At 34.7% G+C, this 23653-nt stretch overlaps 1 protein-coding gene across 6 annotated transcripts in view; it reads left to right on the forward strand.

Annotated features, from left to right (window-relative positions):
• The window catches only part of CDC42BPA (CDC42 binding protein kinase alpha), a 430427-nt gene that overhangs the window by 331995 nt on the left and 74779 nt on the right, over positions 1–23653 (forward strand). For all 6 annotated transcript variants that reach the window (XM_020982125.2, XM_020982131.2, XM_020982126.2 and 3 more), the window contains exons 17-21: positions 4154–4278; positions 14633–14738; positions 15172–15320; positions 17652–17743; positions 20678–20754. In XM_020982125.2, the coding sequence (XP_020837784.1) occupies positions 4154–4278; positions 14633–14738; positions 15172–15320; positions 17652–17743; positions 20678–20754 (549 nt within the window). The remainder of the gene's footprint in view (positions 1–4153; positions 4279–14632; positions 14739–15171; positions 15321–17651; positions 17744–20677; positions 20755–23653) is intronic.

The following is a 23653-nucleotide window of genomic DNA, read 5'->3' on the forward strand; positions in this document are numbered from 1 at the left end:
TTTAGACACGTCACTCTGAAATTGAACAGAAATTTTTGCAACTAGGCCCCAATGAATGCAAAATATGAATCCCATAAATTGGGATAATGAATAATGAATCACATGTATTCAAATTTGTGATATATAAAATTATAATTATGTGAGTTTGGATTCCTCTTAATGGAAATATGCAGTATAAATCCTAGTAATGCAATAATTTCATTGAATTTATTATTTGTAGTAATTGGGACTTAACTGTGTAGTGCTAGCTGCATACTGCTAAAATTTTAATAAGGAAAGATTGTATTTTGACCTGTGTAATAAGAAACTTTTTTTTACATGCTGTATGGCTTTCAGTTCTCTACTTTCAAACATCGTGACTAATTTAATTCACGAAACAGTTATAAGTGCCTACTGTGCAAAATACTTAGCAAACAACTATGATGTTATCAAAGAATTTAGTTTAGCAGTCTAAACAGGCTCATTTCCATTTTTGTTCCATGTACTTTCTCTTCTCCCACATTTACTTCTTTTGACTATTTAATTTTCCAAACTTTATAAAACATTACCTGGCTTGTTTTACTGAAAATAACTTGAGAAGAAATATTAGTATATATGGTAACGTCCTACGCACCTAAACCACATAGTATTTTTAAAGGTAACAAAGTCTCAAGCAATGCCTTAAATAAATTTAAAATTAAACAATTTATGTGAATTTTAAAACTTTTTAGAAGCAGACCTTGCAGTTTTTAAGCAAATGTAAGACTAGTAGTTTAACTAGATTAAAAAAAAACCTAGTTTCTCTTTCAGTTAGTTAACGTGTAGTTAACCTGTTAATCACCACAGAGTTAGAGATTTGTCTTATAAGTGCAAGAGTTACATTGAGATCAGAAATTACACATTACAAGATGATTTCACTTGGAATCACTGTGGTGTAATTAGAGAGTGAAGAGAAACAATCTGAAGTGATATGATGTGTTTTTAGTAAAATTAAGAAGAAAACTGGTCAATTCCCCAGTTGAGTTAACAGCCAGTTATTCCGTGTCATTCCTAGTTTTTACATTATTGCTAGCTCTATGTGAAATAAATATCTGATGCTAACATCTTAAATGATCCTCTAAATAAAAAAATCATAGGTCAAAACAAGGCCTGGTCACAAAGGTTGGAGAAAAAGGACTAGATTTCTTTTCCTCTTTGGGCATTGGTACTGGTCCATTTCTCCTTGTACTGCTTTTTGGATTGTTTCTGCTATTCTGCCTCAGCTCTAGTTTCTTTGTGTTTTGCTTCCTTTCTACTTTTAATTTAAGAAGGTTTTAATTTGCCTCTTTCTTAAAAAAGCTAGAAAAATGATTTTCCTGAAGGGCAGTTGTCTGATTATGTCATTCCTTTCTTCAGTAAATCCAGTGGTTCTCTTTGGCCTCTAGGACAAAATTTAAATTCCTCTTTTTGGCATTTAAAGTCATTCAACACCTGACTGGCTCCATTCTGCCTTCCTAGCCTGGTTGCTCTTTGTGCCTGTTTACACACTGAGATCCTGGGGGGGCGTGGCCCTCTGACTGCTGTACATCCTCCCACCTTTATGCCTCCTCTTCCTCCCCACTTTGCCCCTTCAACCTCCTCATTTCCTTCAGAAGCAGCTCAAGTGCACTGTTCTTGATGACACCTTTCCTGATCCTTCTAGCTGCTGTCAGCCTCCCTCACTCATACCTTTTGTCTAGTTACATACCCCTATATATGTCCATGTTGTCTCCTCAACTTAAGTTTTTTAAGGGCAGGGATTGTTTCATTTTGGTCTTTGTGTACCTAGCTCCTAGCACCCAGTTTTTGGCACATAGTCAACAATAATAAATGCATGTTGATTGATTTTTGGGGAGCATCCAGACTTCTTACTGTTGTCCTTTATTATTACCCTATCTTCTTTCAGCAGCAGAAGTCTTTTTTTTTCATTTTTCTTTTATTCGCTAGCATAGAATCCCCCCAAAAGTTCTTTTCCTTAACATTCATCACCATCTAATTTTGAGCTTTAACTCTCCTGACATTGTCCTTACCAAACTGTTATTTTTAAATTCTTTCCACTTATTATACATGTCTTAAAATTTTGAGTTAATTGATGAGTTCTATTTACATAGTCATATTGTTCTCTTTGAACAAATCCATACTTTTTCCTCTTAAGAATAATTTCTTCTTCTTTATTTTCTTTAAAGTTTTATCAGTGCTTTGTTTTTACACTAGTCATTTCTATTTGTTATAACAGGAACACTACAATTTAACAAAGAAAAATAGCCTTACAACCTGTGTGACATTCTACACCTTCTACTTCTGTTTCTGCCATTCTTTACATTGTGTGTGTGTGTGTGTGTGTGTGTGTGTGTGTGTGTGTGTGTGTGTGTGTGTGTGTCAGGGGGAGTTATCCTTTTGATTTTCTTTGATGTTTGTTACATATACCATGGAGATTTACAGTGTGGTTGCTGGTCAGAACTATAGCCTGTGCCCCACATTGCTTCATATATCGTACTGTGTGTGATTCTTACTGAAAAAAACTTTGTGCTGGTATATGGGTAGAAGAAGAAAACCTAGATTCCTTCTCAGTCATTTAAGACAAGGCATCTTGGTAGTTGTAGACTTTATTTTTACATGGTAGAAAGAAAGATTCTAGACTGTAAGTTCTACATACATTATTTCAAAAATTCTTACCTATTTTATTTATTAACTCTTCTTCTTTCAGTTCTGCTTTCTACTAATTGAACCAAAACAAAAAACCTTTTAACAAATATACATAGTTCAGCAAACAAAATTCCACAATGGCTATGTATAAAACTTTGTATGTCTCATTTTGCCTTTTAAAATTCCTTCACCTAAAAGTGTTGCTTTCATTTTTTGTGATGCATTGTGAATTTCATTACATAATTATATAAGGGATATCCTTTATTTCAAAATGCTTTCTTTTGAATGGGCAGTTTATATATGATTTTGCAGAAGACAAGATTAAAATATAAATGTTTCTGAAATATGCTTGATATAGAATATATGATAAAGACAACAAATGAATGGCATATCTAATAAAAATGGTGGTTTGCTCCAACTCCTAAAAAAAAATTCCATCACTTTTCTGGCAAGAATAAATACGTTATCAGTAGACCTGGTTCATGTTTTTAAAAAGCAAGAAGTGAAAAAGAAATAGATAAAATACTGAATAAAGTTTTTAGAGGAGAGGAGTTTTTCTTTATAATGAATATTAGCTACAAATTGAATAAATCATATTCCTTTAAAATGAGAGCAAATGAATTTTTTAAGGAAAAATACACTTTTGTATCTTGACTTATTTTTCCAAAGTTGCAAAAATGTGTATGTTGGGAATGTAGATTAAGAAACATTCAAACAAAATGGGCAATTGAAAGAAGGCTGATAGTGAAAATGTTAACTCTTCTCTGATTTAAATAGAATAAACAAGGTCTTTTAGAAGGGATGGTATAGTTTGAAAACTTTGGTGTGAAAGCTTTAAAAAGCGGTGAATACTTAACAGGATAGGCTAAACATCACCTCTTCATAGACTACTTTATCTTCAAATTAACAGGTTTTAATGCATGTTTGAGTTGCAAATTTCTGCCCATATATAATTATGTTTACTTATTTGTACACAGGAAAATCTTAATGAGTACAAAAATCATGTTGCCTTTTTGAACATGAAGTGATTGGTTAACTCCATTTGGCCATATCTCAGCAATATATTAAGGTCCCCCTCTCAAAACTGTAGCTCTTCCTAATGTTCTTTTTTGAATGAATTATGCTTTTATCAGTAATTGTAGCATTCTGAAAGCGTCTAGTAGCTCATAAATTTTCACACATATCCTTTATGATTTTTGAAGGTTTTTTTTATATTCAAGACACAAACTTATTCACTCAGGCAGTAGTGTCTGTCTTTTTGAGGAGCTAGAAAAGAAGTCTTTTGAAAAGTAACATTATTAAAACAAAGCAGATTTGAAGGTGACAATAATCTCAAGAACTCAATTTGGGAGTAAAATTGTGAAAACAGATTTTCTAATGAATTTTGATGTGTTATTTCAAGGTAGTTTCCAGGTAATTCAATCATTTTCTTAGTGTAAGTCAAAAAATTGACAGACTGTCTCAGTGAGTAATTCAAATTACAGCTTCATGTCTTAAAATGTCTTTTCAGCTCACTGCTATGTTTGAGAGATTAAGTATAAATAACCGACAACTAGAAGAAGAGATGAGAGATCTAGCAGACAAAAAGGAATCGGTTGCACATTGGGAGGCCCAAATCACAGAAATTATTCAGTGGTGAGTACTCCAATTTTAAATATGTCCTATTTAGAGAATTTGGTCATTGGGCAGATTGTTTCAATTACCAGGATATTGCCAGTAATGTCTTTAGCTTGTTTTAATTGTCAAAAAGATTTTCCGTCCCATATTTCCACTGGGAAGGAAAAGAAAATGTTTACCCCAGAAACGCAGGCTTTACTAGTATTCATTCATTTTTGCACCATTGTGTGATTTGTGTGGATAGGGCCAGGAAATTCCTTTATTTCCCCCTTTGTTCTCCCACCTTGGCCACATTTCCGCCACCAGGTTTCCCACAATTCACTTGAAAGCTACTCTTTCTCTGTAAGAACAAAGTTAACTACCATTTTGTTGTATAGGTTAGACTTTCTAGGACTTAAGAAATACATCAATAAGATTTAGTCACCCCTAAGATCAAAAGTTAAGTTTGTCATGGCTTTAAGGAACAAAAAGCCTACAGAAAGAAGTAGCTGAAGAGAATATATCACTTTATTCTTTTATTATAATATTGTGTTACCTGTAATTTTTTTTAACTTTAGGTATGGTTTTATCAGTTCTCAATATTTGGTAGGTGGGTAGTAATTTAAATCAACTTAAGTTTAAAGTTAACGTATTATTAAATTACCAATCCTGGTGCTTTTACTAATTTTTCTGTTGTTGTAAAACATAGGGGAAAACAACTGGACATTTACTCTCTTAATAAAAATGCATAAATCTTCTCCCCTTCCTCCCTACCATCTTTTTCCCCATTGTCTTAATGCTGAATTTGTCTAAAAACCACTTATTTCTAAATGTTTTTATAGACCAATTACTTTGGGAATTTATTCTCAGTTACTGACCTTTTGATTCTTTAAACTATGTTTTTCATTTATCTTTTCTTCTACCAACTGAGGAGTCTCATTTTAAAATTCAAATAAAAAGTGAGTAAACAAATGGTATCTTTTTAAGGAAGCTTAGTTGAATTGATAGTATTTTGATATCTATTTAAATGCAAAGCACATATCTAAACAAAGGAGTGGGCTTATGAATGTGAAATTTTGGATGAGTTCTATATAGTGCAGCTAACAGTTCATAAACCTACACAATTCATATACTTGTCCAGAGAATATAATTTTTAACAGCAACCAAGGTTACAATGTTAAGGTATCTAGTCAACTTAGTTTTTCTTTTGAAGAAATTATAATAGGATTTTGAATGCTAAACACACCATGAGTTTGATCACAATCTTCTTCCTTTCCTGTAGCTACCACAGTGGGCAGGGGCAGGAGAGAAAGGGTATTCAAGACAGAAGGAAGCTTGGGTAAAATCATTGTAAAAATTTATAGAAGGAAAATGAAAATTGTGTGTGTATTTGCTATCACACATTAATGATTCTAATCTTCCAGTGTTATTTAGGAAAGATTGGACAATAATGCACTGAAAATCAGCAATGCAAGGAAATCACTTGACATGGAAGTGACTGTTTAAAGATTGACTAGTCAAGGGACGGCTAGGTGGCTCAGAGGATACAGCGTTGGCCCTGAAGTCAAACACTTGACACTTACCAGCTGTGTCACCCTGGGCGAGTCACTTAATCCCAATTGCTTTAAAAAAGAATTAACTAGTCAGTTAGTCCTCATGTATTTTTAATATGCTTGCTATATGTAAAGGAGTATAAAATGCACTTGCCCTCATGAAGTTTACAGCCTAGTTGTAGAGGTAAGACACGTGATAATCATAATACCAGCTCACATTTGTATAGTGCTTTAGGGTTTACAAAGTTTTTTCTCAAAATCTTGGGATTAAGTAGTGAAGTGTTATTACTCCCCATAATAACACAGGAAGAAATTGTGAAACAACAGGTTAAGCAACCTGGCCTGGCGTAGTATAGTGTTAAGTGTCAGCTCTGGGAATTGGACCTGAGTCATGCAATCTAAGTTCAATGTTCCACTCTTCCACACTACTTCTCAACAGATTAAAAAAAAATCAAACAATGTGGATTCTATAAGTACTTCCAAAACACATATATCCATTTTATAGCTTTTAGATCAAATAATTCTGAGGGGGAATGTCAGGCCCTGAAGCTGACATATACATGGTGACAGTATTAGTAGAGAAGCCTTATCAAGTACATGGTATCTGATGAATCTGAGAGCACAGTTTATTATGGGCTTCTCCCAAATTGTGTCCCTTTTACTATACACAGTGCCAGCCAAACCCCAGACCTTCTGATAAAAACACAGATTTTGTTCACTCTCTGACTGCCCTTTCATGTTGCATAAACATGAATCATAAAAATCATTGCAGCCAAACTGTCTTACCCTCATCTGATCACTACCTGGTCACAGACTAGTAAGGGACAAATCTCATGTTGTTGTTCATCCTTTGTTTTCAGAGGACTAGTGACATCACAGGTGATGTCTTCACTTGCATATAAATTGGATTTAAGTGAGGTAGAGTTGCACAAAGTCTCTCTCTACCTGAGTCATCAAAGACCAGTGGCAGGACAAAAGTCAAGATGACTGGCAATAGTCCAGAATGCAGTGGATGATCTTGGAGTCTTTGATGTCTGACCAAGCTTTAAGTGTGCCACAGTACCTGCTTCAGCCACCTTCATGGCCATTGGGGTATATGGGGTGTATAGAGAGAACTAGTGCCTCTAGCGTTAGGGCTTTCAGAGCCTTTTACAGGGCTGTCCATTCATCTTAGATATCCACCTGTTACCCAACTCTCACCTGTGGCCCCGAGAAGATTTAGTGTGTGAAGTAGCCATCTCATACACCAGGAATGCTGTTTGCGTTGTTTTATATTCTTTCTTGTTTTGGTTGAACACAGCCATAGGCATTAAGATGGTAGTGCCTGAGTTTTCATCCAGTGAAAGGCTCCATCTGCTACTTTTCTTTCAAGGTCTACTGCCTTGCCCATATACTGAGAATGAGGACCCTTATCTCTGACTGGGGTACTCTTGTGCTCAGAGTTTGGTTGTGTCAGTGAGCTTGGGACAGGAACCCACATGTTCCAAGTAGGAACTCATAACACATTTTCTTACATAAACAGTTTTACAGATAGTGAATGGTTACCAGTCTAGGCAAAAACTAAACTAAACTAAACTAAATTCAACAAATAATCGATTGGACTCTGCTCTGTATGAGGAGGCTTTGTGGTTGGCTCAGTGTATCCTATTTTCAAGGACCTTACTTTCTATTTGAATATATGACATCCTTATCATCACTAGCACTTTTATACTGATTTAAAATTTGCAAAGCACTGTATACATGTTATCTCATTTGATCCTCACGGTAATCCTGGGAGGTAGGTGCCATTATTATCCCCATTTTATAGAAGAGGAATCTGAGACAGAGAGAAGATAGATGATTGCTCAAGAATACAGAGCTAGTGTCTTCCTGACTCCAATTTCAGCACTCTTACCCACCTAGCTGTCTTTCATAAATTCTTGAAAAGTTAATGAGCAACAGTATATCATAATGGATTGTATATTATACTTGGAGTCAGGCAGACCTGGATTTAAATCCCACCTCTGGCACTGTACTAGCTCTGCGACCTCTTATCCTGTCTGAGCCTTCGTTTCTTTTTCTGTAAGATAAGTAATAACACCTATTTGCTACATTGCAGGGTTATATAAAATATTATGTAGGTATCTCATGGTTCAAAACCCCAAGCTCTAGAGTTGCATTATTGTGTTTTAGAGAGCTTCTCTAAGCTATCTCATTTTGCCCTAATACTGAGTTTCCTTTGAAAACCTCAGAATATAATTTTGTGTGTGGATCTCCGCTGATGTGGGTAAAAAAGATTCTTTTTCCTGTGTAAGCACTCAGGATAACAATTCACAAAAGGCACAGAACAACCTTTATTTCACCCCACAGAAAATGCAAAGCCACACAAAGGACTCACTCTAACAAAAACAGTTGATAAAACTTCTTCTCCCTTAACAGTGAGTCCCACTTTCCAACTAGGGGACCTTCATAGACTTCAACCCTATAGTACTATTCTTAAGATTTGGACTAGTCCCAGACAGAAAACGAACTTGAGATTGCTAAAGAAGCAAATCACCCAATGATAAACCTAAGCCATTCAGGTAACTTATCTACTCAGTTCTTTTTTAAGAGGTTAATGTTGTCCAGGAATGACACCTTCCTTTCTGTGCATGCTGGTTACAAAAACTAGGGGTCTGGAAAATCTTCCCCTTCTTGTTTCTAGTAGACTGGGGCATGTGACTCTTCAGGGACACCTGGTTTAGAGCATATATAACTGCATCACACTTCTGCCCTTAACTTTTTAGTGTTACCATTAGCAGTTCTGGTTGGGAGTCTGCAAATAACTAGGCTTTTCCTCCTCCATTATCACCTCAGATACATTCTTAGTTCTGTTGAAGGTTTTTCTCTTTCTTCTTTTCTGACTCTCAGCTCAGACTTCCCTATTCTTTTTTATAGTCATAGTATAAATGCCAGAATGGGCTGGGGTGGGGGGTGGGGGGCCAGATTGCTGAGCCTGGTGTCGGGGAAGACTCATCTCCAGAGTTCAAATCTGGCCTCAGGCACCTGTGTGACCCTGGACAAGTCACTTAACTTTATTTGCTTCAGTTTCCTCAATGTGTAAAATGATCTGGAGAAGAAAATGGCAAACTACTCCAGTGTCTTTGCCAAGAAAACCCCAGATTGGGTCATGAAGAGTCAGACATGACTGAAATGAGTAGACAACAACATAGAAGTCAGAAGCTCATATCCACAGTAGCCTGAACCAATCAGATTATTCCCAGATTAGGAGACTTATTCTTATATTTTGAATGAGTTAACAAATTGCCAAGCCCAAGAGAAGTACTCTGCCATCTCAAAGCAATGTCTGTGGAACTTTATACATCTTTCATTGGGAGATGCATTCAAAATCTCAAAGGCCACCTATCTGTAACCTGGTCACATTGATCTCATCTGTGTAGAAAAATAACTTTTAAAGTCCAGAGAATGTGACACATTTGTCCACAAACCCTATAGTACCAACAACATACTTCCCTTTAGAGCAGGCCTGTGGGCACACCTAAGGATTTTGGGCTGCCCTTGAAAAATGTAGAGGATGTTTTCCTCTAAGTTTTTTGCTGGCCACCAGAAATTGTTTGGTGTACTGCAAGCGGCCCATGGGCCATAAGCAGCCTGAAGTCCACAGGTTGTGCAAGCCTGCCTTAGAGAATGGCGAGACCAGTGGCAGTGCACCCTGTTGGATATGCCAGCACAGTCCTATACCGGCCTACAAGCACTGTATCAGCATTAATTATATTTCTTGTTAACAGGATTTTACTGAGCCAGTCTCTAACCTGAGAATGATAAAACAGCAGGCTGGAGACAAAGTGCCAGTAAGCAGGCAGCCTTTTAATTAATCAGTTTCAGAGTGAGGAATGTTCTGTTAGTTGAAATAAAAGCACAGGTTATATACTTAAATCACAGCTGGGGAAGGTGGATTACAAGCAATCATTTAGTGATTTCCCACAAGAAACTCTGTGAGTCCCACGATGCAACAATTCTGAAGTCAAGTCTTTGGTAGTTGTGACCACCTCCCCTAAAGTACAGAACCAGAGTTCTGTGACAGGTTCTGCAATCTTTGATTCACTTCATTTAAGGTCTAGTGATTGTGAGCATTGTCAGAGTTTTAATTAATCTGTTTAAGGTGCATTGTGAGCTCTGACTCCCAAGCTAGAGAGGCAGCTCTTGAGAAAACTAAATTATTAATATATTCATTACACATATATCAATTAATATGAAAATTATAAATTCCTTTCTCATTCCTAAATAACTAAGGAGTTGGTCCATGATTTCCTCATCCAGGATGTAAAGGCAGGTAATAAGGTACTAAATTAAGTGTTAAAACTGTGTAAATCATTGAAGGTAAAGGATAGGTTGTGCAGATGATGAGGTGTTAATGTGTTAACAAGGTGTTATGCTTTTATAAAGTGTGAAATTCTCCCTGAAGAAATTAGAGGGGCCTGCTTACCATTAAGTATTAGAAGATTTGCCATGCCCTGTTGTCTTTGAAAAACTAGCTTTTGCTAAGGTCTGTAGTTAAGTCAAAATGGAAAGTAGCTTTGGGAATGGTTTGGATTTCCTTTCACCACATGGTCAGAGCAGATGAGCTCTTCAAACAGTAGGAGATACCACATTCAACAAAGAGTAGAGACGCACAATTTCCAGACACTGATGAAGGGAGGGAGTTAAACTGAGCAACTGTAAAGAGGAAGCAGCTTCAAAAAATGGAACCTCTGGCAGCAAAGAAAAGACCTAACTTTGGACTCAAGAACTATCCTTGACAATTGAAAGTTAAGCAGCAAACAAAAAGAGACATGAGAGGCCCAAGCAAGCAAACCTTTAAAGAACAATTAGGAGCCACACTATACAAATTATTCTCAAAAATTGAAAAAGAAAGAATCCTACCAGAATCTTTTTATGGTACAAATATAGTCCTGTTATCTAAGCTACAAAATGATAAAAGTTAGAAATTAAACTATGGACCACTATCCTTAATGAATATAGATTTTAAAAAATGTAAACAAAATTCTCTTAGACTATAACAATTTATCCAAAAAACCATTCATTATGAACAAGTTGGATTTATACCAGAGATGCAACATTAGTTCAACATTAGGAAAACATTCAATATAATTAATCACATTGAAAACCAATAAGCCTTTAACAAAGTATAACACTCATTTATGCTAAAAGCCTACAAAATGTACGCTTAAAGCAGGCCTGCACAACCTGCACCCAGGCACACCAAAGGATTTTGGGCAACCCATGAAAAATGTAGAAGATGTTTTCCTCTACATTTTACGCAGGCCACCGAAAATCCTTTGGCCATGGGCCATAAGTGACCTGTGGGCCACAGGTTGTGTAGGCCTGGCATAAATGGACCTTTTTTTTTTGACATCACAAAAAGTACATCTCTGATGCCAAAAGTAAGCCTCATATTCAGTGGAGATTGATCTTTTTCTAATAAATAGGGAGTAAAGCAAGGTTACTCACTCTCCACTCTATTATATAGTTGTGGAAATGCTAGCAACAACAACAAAAGAAGGAAATGAAAGACATAAATATAGACAAAGAAAAAATTAAAGACAAAGACAAAGAAAGGTTAAAACTATATCTGTTGATGATATGATGGTATCCTTTGAAAATCCTAGGAAATCAACAAAAGTACTAATTGATTATAGCTTCAGCAAAGTTGAAGCCTACAAAATTAGTCCTTAACTGTCAACTATAGGCCTCTGGAGGAGGCAGTTTGAGTTCCCCATTCCCTGGAGTCAGGAGAGGGGGCTGCAGGCAGCTCAAGGTATGCCTGCTTTTTTACCCTCTCCCCTGCCCAACCACCTGCATGACTGATCCCTGAGGATCCTGTGTGTGCATGTTCAAACAGGGTCTGTGAGGGAAGGGAAAAAAAAGGTCAGCCCAACTGATGGATGCATTTGGAAAATGTGTGCAGTGTATAATACCAGGGATTTCTCACCTCCACAAAGGAGAAGGAAAAACAAATGTCAGCTCAACTATATAACACTCAGAGAACAACATAGTTGTAGTTGAAGACATGCGTGCTTTTAGAGAACATTCTGGTTACTGCAGCCTTGCTTTTTGTGGAAATACATCTAGTCTTGGTATACACACTGGACAAGATATTTGTGGCTAGAGACACTCTCTACAAGGACATTCTGGTTACTGCAGCTTAGTTCTCTGTGGAAACACATCTAGTCTCAAAACATTCAGAGGAGAAGATACTTGTGGCAAGAGACAGTGTCTGTGAGAACATTTTGATTACTACAGACTTGCTGTCTGGAAATACATGTAGTCTTGGAACAGTCAGAAGACAAGATACTTATGGCAGGATACACTCCTCAGAGCATTCTGGTTACTACACCTTTGCTCTCTGCTCTCTGTGGAAATGCATCTTGTCTCAGAGCACTGAGAGACAAGATAGTTGTGGTAAGAGTCATTGTGTCTGAGAACATTTTGATTACTATAGCCTTGCTCTCCAGAAATGCATCTAGTCTCAGAACCCTTAGAGGAGAAGATACTTATTGCAGGAGACACAACATTCCCACTATTACAGGCTTGCTCTCTGTAGAAACACATCTAGTCTCAGAACACAGAGAATATAAGATATGAACCACAGTATTTGATAACATTTCAGTTGCCTCAAGCTTGGTCTTTATGAAATCTAATCTTGTTTGAGAAGACTCAGACCTCTAATCTTGGTGATGTTCCATGAGAAATAAAGGTACTGAAGAACAGGGGGAAAAAACAACTGCATTTCTATATATATTAAAAACAAAATCCAAGAAGCAATAATAGAAAGGGAAACCCATTCCAAATAACAGCAAAATGCATATATGTAGGGATCAGTCTGCTAAAGCACGCAAGAGACTTGTATAGATTTAACTACAAAGTGCTCTTTTAATAAAAAACCAAATAGTTGGAGGAATATTCAGTGCTCATGGCTAGGCTTTGCCAATATAATAAAAATGACAGTATTGTACAAAGTTAATTTATACTTTTAATGTTGTTACCAATCAAATTATAAAGGGGATACTTTCTAGAATTATATGAAATAACAAAATCCACTTGGGAAAACAAAAGATTTAGAACATCAAAGGAAATGATGAAAAAAATTAGGAGCAAAGGGGAAATAGCTCTTCCAGACCTCAAACTCTAATAAAAAGCAGCTGTTGTCAAACCACCTGATGGTTTGAGAATAGAAAGGTAGATCAAAGGAATAGATAAGGGAGCATTAGAAACAATGGAACTCAATAACTCACTGTTCAATAAAGTAAAAAATAGAAGTTACTTAAAAATGAATTCCATTTTTGATTTAAAAAAAAACTACTGGGAAAATATGGAAGTAGTCTGGCAGAAATTAGACTTAGACCTTACACCATATTCTACGATACATTCTAAATGGGTAAGGGACCTTAATATTGTTGTTGTTGTTCAGTCATTTTCAATCGTGTCTGACTCTTCATGACCCCATTTGGGATTTTCTTGGCAAAGATACTAGAGTGATTTGCCATTTCCTTCTCCAGCTTATTTTGAAGATAACGAAACTGAGGCAAACAGGATTAAGTGACTTGCCTAGGATCAATGTAAGTAGTAAGTGTCTGAGGCTAGTTTTGAACTCAGGAATATAAGTCTTCCTGGTTTCAGGCCTGGCACTCTATCCATTGTATTACCTAGCTGCCCTTTATTATTAACAATATTAATATAAATATAATTAATGTGAAAATCATAGTCTTAAAAAAATTAGAAGAGAAACAGGTCATATGCCTCTCACATCTATGGGTAGTAGATGTTTTCTTAAGTAAAGAAGGAATTAAAGGCAATTACAAAAAATAGATAACTTTGATTATATGAAACTGAAAAGCTTCTTCGCAGATAAAATTAATTCACTTAGGCTACAAGGGAAAGTGGTTGAATGGGGGAAAATCTTTGTATCAGATTTTTCTAATAGGAGTTTAGTGTCCAGGGTGTGTAAACTGTTAACAAACACATACACACACATGCACACACGCACGCAAGACAAATAGCCATTCCTCAACACATAAGTGGCCAAAAGATGTAAACAAATTGTTTATAAACTGTTTACTATTTACAAATTGTAGTAAATACAAATGTAATGTAATATAATGTTTCTGTGCTGTAAAAATGCTAAATGTGTACCAAAAAGCATGAAAAGATCTACATGAAGTGATACAGAATGAAGTAAGCAGAGCCAAGAATATGGTTTCTATCTTGATTACAAAACTTTGAATGTAAAGAACAATCACACAAGAAGAAATAAAAAGCAAATAATAGTAAAATTATAAAAATCAACTGTGTCTGGGAGAAAGAGATATGAGAGGATACTCCTTCCTTTGCGGAGGTGGAGGGGTATACTGGTGATGCACATGGAATGTTTTTGAACTTTTTCAGTGTATTGATTGATTGTGCTGATTTTTTCCCCCTTTTTCTTTCCTTTTATTTAGTACTTTTTGTTTCATGGGATAGCTCTGGGAGAGGAGGAGGAATTCTCAGGAAAATCATGATGATGTAAAAAAAGTTATCAATAAAAACATAAATGATGTTAACTATAAGGGATATTTTTAGTTTATTAATCATGAGGGAATCCAAACATTCCCTCACAAAGTTTCAATTTTTCTTGTACAATAAGCCTTTTCCAACCAGCTGGCAGACAAATTTACTGTAATTTAGGCCTTTTTCTGTGGTAAGGCTCAAAATTATTTATCACATTTCTTTTTTAGATTTTTAACATGTGTAATTGAGCTACACAATTTAAATATATACCTTTTAAGAGTCTTCACATTAGTCTTTTGTTTTTCATATTCTAGGGTGAGTGATGAAAAGGATGCACGAGGGTATCTTCAAGCTTTGGCCTCTAAAATGACAGAGGAACTGGAAGCATTGAGAAATTCCAGCCTTGGAACAAGAGCAACAGTAAGGAATTGCCATTTTAAGTAAGAATTAGTAGTGGTGATGAAAAATAAGCCATGAAAACTGTTTTCATAAGGTGATGTTTTTCCAAATTTTGACCTGTAATAAAGTATTTCAGTAGAAATCAAATACTTTGACTTTCTCCTTAATTCAGAATTTATATACCAAACATAATTTCTGTAATGTACTTAAAATTTTAATTAATGAGATGTTCATGTAAAAATGAACCTGTTCCCTTATAAATGACTTATCTCTGAGCTTAGTGTAAAGTAATAATTTTTACAGATTTTTCCATTTTATCATTTGAGAAAGGTAATATTATTGGAGATCTTCCATATTAATTTTGGAATTTTAGGTCTTTTTAGGTCTTTAGATCTTTTAGGTCTGTTGGAAATATAATAGAATGTAGCTGGAAACACAATTGCATTGTTTTTAGGATATGCCCTGGAAGATGCGCCGTTTTGCAAAACTGGATATGTCCGCTCGGTTGGAGTTGCAGTCAGCTTTGGATGCTGAAATTAAAGCCAAACAGGCCATCCAAGAAGAGCTTAATAAAGTGAAAGCATCGAACATCTCAACAGAATGGTGAGATGGAATGATATAGTCCTGTGTTTGTGAGAAGGCATTTAAAGAGAGCCCTTAGTTACATGCATTTAATTTCATGCCTATTAAATTAAGCCATTTTTCTTTACAAAGAAAAAAAAGATTACTTAATTCCCTCTTTTTTTCCTTAAGATGACATTAAAAATCATTTACTGATTACTTGCTTACTTCATGGTTTCAGCACATCTGTAATCCCATTTAGAGATACACAATGACTGCACCAGTATAAAGTCAACATGGAGAAGCAACAAAACTGGTTAAATACAGTTGTCAGCGTTAATCCCATGAAGACCCATCTTGTATTGTTAACAACTGATCACTGGTTTTTACTTGGTTGACATGCTATTTGGGTGTTTGTTGGGAAGTATGTATTGTTAAAACAAGTTGTGTTAAAAGCTTTGTATTTCTGTTGGTGGAGGAGGTGAGGTTAGAGAGAGAGAGAGAGAGAGAGAGAGAAGGTAGATGTTGGTTAATTGAAAAAAATTTAACTTTTAAAATGTATCAATAAATTTTAATTTTTTAAAGTAAAGAAAACTAAAGATGAAAGACAGTAGTTTCTACAAAAGATTAAATGGCTTGTTTTATATTAAAGTGTTTTCCCCAATGCAGTATCAGCTTCTCCAGTCCAGAACCTGTTCTTATTTTTGTGTCTTAGCACATTGTATACCTGGCACATTGCAGGTACTTAATAAATGTTTTTTTTTTTTATTGGATTGGTCCCTTCATCAGTACAGCCCACAGTGCTTCCACACCTTCTGTCTGCTGTAACTCTACAAATCCCTCCTAGTCAGTCTTGCCTAATACATTGAAGGGCCTCTACTTCTTTTAGCATTTTAATGGGCACGAGTGCAGCACTTGAGTTGTACACCTCTTAACTTATCACTCTTGTTACTTGAACTTCTTACCACATTTTGACCATAGATGTGCCTTTCAGACACTTGAAATTTTTATTTTTCTGGAATCATATTGTTTCATAATTTACAACCAGTTACTGTCACTGAAAGAATTTTGGCGGGGAGAGCGTGCGTGCGTGTGTGTGTGTGTGTGTATGTGTGTGTATGTGTGTGCATGTGTGTGTGTTGATACTGGAACAGGGTAAGGGAGAGAGATAAACCAGCCTAATCTCATTTAATTCCAAACTTATTGTCAATTTCTAATATTTGTCCATGAAGATATTATAAATTTATTTGGACAGTTATTGAAAAGTCCCAGACTTAATCAGAATTATTTGTCCTTTATTTAGAAATATTATTTTAATCACAAAATTAAAAACATATAGACTGCACCGTTTCCAAAACCCTCAGGGATCAAGGAGCACCTGTATTTTAGGAATGCAGCTTGAGCTAATTTTTTTTTAATCATCTGAAAATTGTGACCAGGATTATAAAGTCCTTTTGCAGTTCTATTGATGTAATGTTCCAAGGTACATTGTAATATACTTTTAAAAAAAGATTTTCAAGTGCATCTAGAGCTTTCATAAATTTAAAATTAATGGATCTGTTTTTTCAGTAAGCCAAGGAAAAGAAGCACTTCCCAGGGCTCGCTAAGCTTAGCAACAAAATAGGGGACAGCACAGTTCTGAAAGTTTAGAATATTAATAATTATCTCAGTAATATTGTCTATGAATAAGTCGTTACAAATGAGTTGTAAAAGAACAGTGGGTGGATTGAAAAAATAAATTTTGTAGTCAAAGTATAAATTGTGTAAATATGCGGTTTTCTTAAACGTAGTAGACCATTAAAAATCTAAAGTGTCTTAAATGGAATGGAAAGAAATTCATATATACATACATACGTGTGTGTGTGTAAGTTCAATTTTTGTGTGAAAAGCAAACCCATAAAAATAGAATATTTAATTTGTTTTTAGTTTAAACTGGAAGTCAAACATGCTTTATTTAAACTTTTATGGCTCTTAAAAGAAAAACATTATTGAGCATGTGATCCAAAACAGCATGTGGAGGTGCCATTTAAAATACTGTTATATAACAATACTGTTGTACATCAAAGTAAACATAAACTTTTCATTTACTCAAGGCATATCAGTTTGATGTGAGTCAACCTCAGAATAGTAAACAAAGGCAGTTTTATGGTTCCATCCTAAATAAGTCCTAACAGAATCTGAAGCATGCTTTTATTTCATGGCATTGTTTTTTATTTGACAATTCAAGTTGGCCAATATTAGTTTTTAGTCTAGAATTCTTAAATAAGCCTTTCATGTGACAGTAATATGAATGATGGGTTAAGTGAGGGAATAGCTAGAACTTAGTAGCTAATTACATCTTTTTCTCTTTCCCCATCTCTCCCCCCCTTTAAGCAAACTGCAAGAGTCAGAGAAGAAGAATGTGGAACTGCTTTTGGAAATTGAAAAACTGAAGAAGGAGACTGAGGAGCTTAAATCCGAAAAGGGTATGGAAGCTGGTGTCCATATAAATCATTTCTCATTGTACTACTGTGGATATATTTTGATATATTTTACCATATTTTACTATATAAGAAGCTGTTTACAGTTTGTGTATGAGAAATACTGGCTTCACAGAGCTGTTTATTCTGGGGTTTTTTGTTTATCTTGGTAAGATCTATTTTTATAGTAGGAATAAATATAATTTTGCACCAGTTTGAACTCCTTTTCATTAGTATAGAAATTTCTATGAACAGCTTTTTGTAGTTGGAAAGAAATTCATTTGAAGTTACTAAACCATTGTCACTTTCCATTTTGGAATGTTCTAAGTTGCTGTGGCATGATGTAGTATGAATATGTGATTGTATCTATAAAAGAAGACTGTTAAGTTAAACTTGTCTTTATTAGTCATCTGCATATGTCTAGAAATTTGCTACCTGCTCTTGGAGGCACAAAGGAAACATTATTCGTCTCCTGTCTTTAAGGAACATAGAATTTAGTTCAGAAGATAAAAGTGATACATAAAATAACTAGATGAGAAAACAAAGCATTAATGAAAGGGGTAATTAGCTAATGAAGAGTTGTTTTTGAATGCCATGTTTTACCTAAGTTTATCAAATGAAATGCATCAAATGAGCCTATCATATATACTCTGAGATTTCCGTAATTGTTACTTTTTCTTACCAAACACTGTGACCACCGCAAAAAGAGTAATGCAACTGTTTTACATTTCTCTTAAATGTACTGCTTAGAATTTCCTTTCCTAACATCGATAAGACTTAAACAATACTTTCTATCTCAAATGAATATATATCATCAGTAGATAATATACTTTTAGCAAAGAACCATGGAAAATTATGGTAAATTCATAATAAGATAATAATGATAGGTAGCATTTATATATAGTCCTTTAAGATTTATAAACATTTCAAAATATTATCTCATTTGATCCTTACCACAACCCTGAGAGATAGGTGCTATTATCATCCCCATTTTATAGTTGAGAAAACTGATATAGAAGTTAAGTGACTTTTCCAGGGTCACACAGCTAGTATCTGAAGTCAAATTTGAATTTAGGTTTTCTTGATTCCAAATAATTGCCTTTAAGAACTTTTCTTTTCATAGCACATTTGTAAATCAGTAGATTTGCCATGGCATAACTAAAGGGAGGGGGGGTGCAAAGGTGCCAAAAACACCATTTCTGGGGTACTTGTCCTTCCTCCTGGATTCCGTTAACAGTGAGTTTGTGCCAAAGACAACTTTCTTACTCCTTTATCCTAGAAAACTCATGATATCGTGGAGTTAGGCAGACCTTTTCCCTCTAAGGCCAGACCCCAGTCAAACCTCCATTCTCCTTAATGCCTGCCCTGAGTACAAAATTGGTTAGTTATATTTCTGATCCATTATATGTGCTGGAGAAGATTGGCAGAAAAGGAAAAGTGATGCACATAATGAAGGTACAAGAGATAAGCCCCTGAGCGCAATATTCCTAATTTTGCAGGTGTTTAATAAATACTCATTGAATGATTTGTTGACTGTAATAGTGGGTGGAAGGAGGGAGGGAAAGAAGAGAGGGAGAGAGAGTGAGGAAGAAGGAGAGAGAGAGAGAGAGAGAGATAGAGAGAGAGGAGAAGGAACTCAGCAGCAGTGATTGGTACAAGGGAATGCAGATTAGGAGCCATAATGCCCTAGTGGTATAGCTCCAGACTTGGTTGAAATTTGAGAGGGATAAAAAGAGATTGCTTGGCGAAGAGAAGACGAAGGTGGACAAGACATAAATGTGGTCATCGTAGTGGTCCGCATTTCCCAGATTAGAACTACAAAAAAATTCTGGTTTGTTGCCCATCACCAACACTTTCGTGATGTACTCATTGTGTCTTAATACGTTGTTTCCCAAACATTATAATACATTAAGCCATTTTAGAAAGATTAAAAAATAACTCTGGCATTACGTGGTGCACTGTAATTTAGGTCCAATTTAGCATTTTAATGTAATTTTGTTTTAATGGTGATTCGGGCTAAGAATACAACAAAATAACATTTGCAAAAATGAAGCATAAATAAATATGCAGTTTTATGCAGCATCTCTAAACATAGAGATTATATCTGAAAAAGTCACAGGTAAAAATGAGTTCTTAAACAAGTATGACTTACTCAAGGTGCTAAAAATTGTATTTGACTATATTTTTAATGTTTCAGTAGCACGTTTATATTGGAATGTTATACTTTAAAACTGAGTTTTTTAAGGACAATGCTATTATTTAGAAAATAATGCATGAGACTTTATTTTAAAAATTATTTTGAGACAAACTGTAATCTGGATTCTTCATTCTGTCTGAACAGGTAGTCTAGTGGCTAATACCTTGAAAAAATTTTAAGCCTAATTAAGCAAATTATTTTATATAATATTTCAATAAATGCATTGTTTTCTTACCAGAAGTTGTTTATATTAGCAGATCCATCCTATGCATTTCATAAGAATGTTTCAAAGCAAAAATATCAGTTGGTTAGGAGAAATCAGCACAGACAACTTGAGTCAGTTGAAAGGCCCCTTTTATCAAAAATATTGTGGGCCTCTCAAGAAGATCAGAAATTTTGTTTAAGCTCTGTATTTTAGTGAGGAGGGGGAGAATGAAATAATTTGAAACTTAAGAAGCAGTTTGTGAAGACTGATATGTCTATTATTCCATTACAAAACCTACAATGGGTATACTAGGAAAAACGCCCACAGAATACTCTGATCTTATGATGTATAATGCTAAGGAAAAAATTATTACCAGTATTGAATATATTTTGGTTTGAGTGCACGTACATACACAGGATTTTGATGATCATTGAATACTGTGGCTTGGGAATGCCTTTTAACAAACTCAGGCAGAAAAGGTCATCCGTGAAAAGTAGTTTTGTTCTCAAGCTTAAAAAAAGTTGCTGCTGTCTTCTAGGTGTAAAGCACCAAGACTCACAGAATTCTTTCTTGGCATTTTTGAATGCTCCTACCTCTGCTCTGGATCAATTTGAAGTAAGTGTAAAATCATTTAATTTCTTTTTCTCTCATTTTATAACTTCATGTTATTTTGAAATTTTCTTATACTTATATAAAAACTATCAATCAATTAATAAGTGTTTATTAAACATTTGCTCTATGCCAGGTGCACTGTGTTTAAACATTGGGGATACAGAAAAGGAAAAATAGGCATTATTACTTTTCAATTCCATCATACATTAGCACCTTGAAACCATGAAATGAAAAAAGAAAAAATGGAAAGGAGTATGATTTGGTAAACAGTCCTACTGTAATTTTATGTAACTGAAGTAACATTTCTTTTAGAGCTGAATGACTGCATTTAGTGGAGAAAATCTGAATTTGAGAGTCATTATATCTAAAAGTTATACTGGTTATTGTTTATTGATACTTTAGATGTTTTCTTCTGGTTTAATTTTATTTTTAATAATTTGTTATATTTGATCATATTTGGGACATAATATTTAAATTATTTAATTACTTTGTGGCATGGGAAAAAAGCACCACTCTTTAGTTGTAGTTAAAGGGATTTATAAATTTCTTGAGTAAGAAAAGGTATAGTATCTACTTTGTTCCCTTATTTTCTTGAATTAATGCCATTTACCATTTTATTTAATTGTTATAGGAGATTGGAGTTATTATTTATTTTTATCAAATTGCTTCATACATTTTTTTCTATTTCTTTATTGCTGTATTCGTTAAATAGGATTCCTTTTCTTCTTCCTCATCTTCACTGATTGATTTTTTGGATGACGTAAGTCTTTCATCTTCAAACAATGCACCCCTCAGTAAAAGAGATCAGTGAATTGATTTGGAGAATCTATAAATTAATGCAGTCAATTTAAGGAATTGTAGAATAAATTATGGGTATACGATGTTTCTACATTTTTCTTATGCATGAAAATAAAATAATACACTATGCAAAATGCTTTGATTATCAGAGGATCTGTCATTTTTCCCTTCATTCTGGTCCCCTTAAATAATTCTCAGATCTGAAATGCTGATTTAATTTAATCACCACTACTTAATATTTTTATTATATGTGTTAATTTCTATTTTCACTTCTTCCTTTTCTTTCCTGTACATTAATCTTCAACTTCTTTGGATCCTCTTCCTAAAATATTTTTTAAATTTTGTTTTGTTGTTCATAACTACTGATTTTTAAAGACTTATTAAATTCTGTTAAGTGGCACAAAGGTTAAGGACAATGAAATTTAGGCTACCAATAAAGTTTTCTTTTAATGTAGAAATGGACTTTGAATTATTTTGAGTTAGTACATGTATATCAATGTAAATTGACTGCATTATTATTTCCTTCCTGAATTAAACCTATAGATTTAACCATTTAGATAGCTCCCATCAGATAAACTCCATTCATCCTTCTTACATAATTTCTTCTCATATGAGTTCTCTATATTCCATATTAAATGATATAATAATCCTTAATACAAAAACATTTTTTATCGTATTGAAAATGCTATGCTTCAAAAAGTGTAAGGAGGGTTGGGGGAGCAGTGGGATGGTGCCATGTCAAACATAGACTCTTTTTATCAGAAGAAAAATTTGGAAATGCTATATCCCTTATATTTTAGCGGAGTTCTAAAAGCATTCTTAAAATTACTTAGCACATGATAATCAGCGCATGTTAATTGTGGTTATATCTTAATGAGAAATCTTTTTATTATTAAACAACAGAAAGTCTGGCTGCCTTGCTGTGTTTGAAATAGTTATATAAAATTTCACATTTTTGTTTAATCTAGAATGTTCTATTATTTTTGTGTTGAAGAATAATTTTGGGTACCACTAAAAAGTGCTATATATAATGATAGTATTTTTATGTAAATTATTGCTAAAATCTCCTAAATTATAGAATAGTTAAATACAAGTACCATTCACCCTCAAAAACATTTGAAGAGAGTTTAAATATTACTTTAAGCTTCCTTTTCTTCAAATTTTTTCTTTATAACTTATGTCCCTCACTCCTGCCTCTATACACTTTTGTCTCTATAACATAATTATACAGAGTATTATGACAAAAATAAGGTACCACCATCAGAGGCATTCTCTAAATTAAGGAATGCTCTGGCATTTTCCCTAATTGCTGAACTTGAATTAACTTTCTGCTGCCACCAACCAAGTGTAAAAAAGCATTGGGGGAAGATGGTAGGGACTTCTCTTTGAAAAACTATGATATTATGTGTAGAACATTTCCCCACTTAGTACTTCCTCTCTGGAAATACCGTTACCCATATTTGCTGTATTTTAACATATGCAGCTATTTGAAATGAATAACAGACTTTACCAACTGTGTAAGAAGATTCTGTGGTATGCAGGGTGGGGGAAGGTATGTATAGAGTTGAAGTAACCCTCTGGTGTTGCTTGGCTTGGCACAAATTTAAAACATCAAGCATTGACCCTTCTAGGAATTCCCTATCCTCAGTCTCTCAGTCTACAATCTCTTTTTATCTTTAATTTTTGGAGCACAGTTCTTCCTCCTAGTTCACCATTTTGTTCTATTCTCTATGTCAAGCTGTTTTTTTCAGTTTAGGCCTTAGGTATATCCCCTTTGTCTTCTGATAGAAATCGCTGTTCTGATAGCTACCTGCTGCACTAGCTTAGCACGTTTTCCTTCTATGTTCTGCCTACACTTAATTTCCTTTCTTTAGCCTCTTATTTCCCTGAGCTGAATTATCCATATGCGTAAGTAATCCTAGGTTCTAGTCTTCTTTACTCCATTTTTCTTGCTTCCTCTGACTCTGCCCTTAAGGCTTTTCTAGTGTTTCATTTAGCCCACCCCTATCCTCTACTACCCCCATCCCCATTCCTATGTTCTCTCTAGCTTTCTTTCTGTATGGTACCGCATCATCAATCTACTTTGCTAGAAATTCCATCCCTC

This window comes from Phascolarctos cinereus, unplaced genomic scaffold (assembly GCF_003287225.1).
Source record: "Phascolarctos cinereus isolate Bilbo 61053 unplaced genomic scaffold, phaCin_HiC Scaffold_5;HRSCAF=322, whole genome shotgun sequence".
Taxonomy (NCBI): domain Eukaryota; kingdom Metazoa; phylum Chordata; class Mammalia; order Diprotodontia; family Phascolarctidae; genus Phascolarctos; species Phascolarctos cinereus.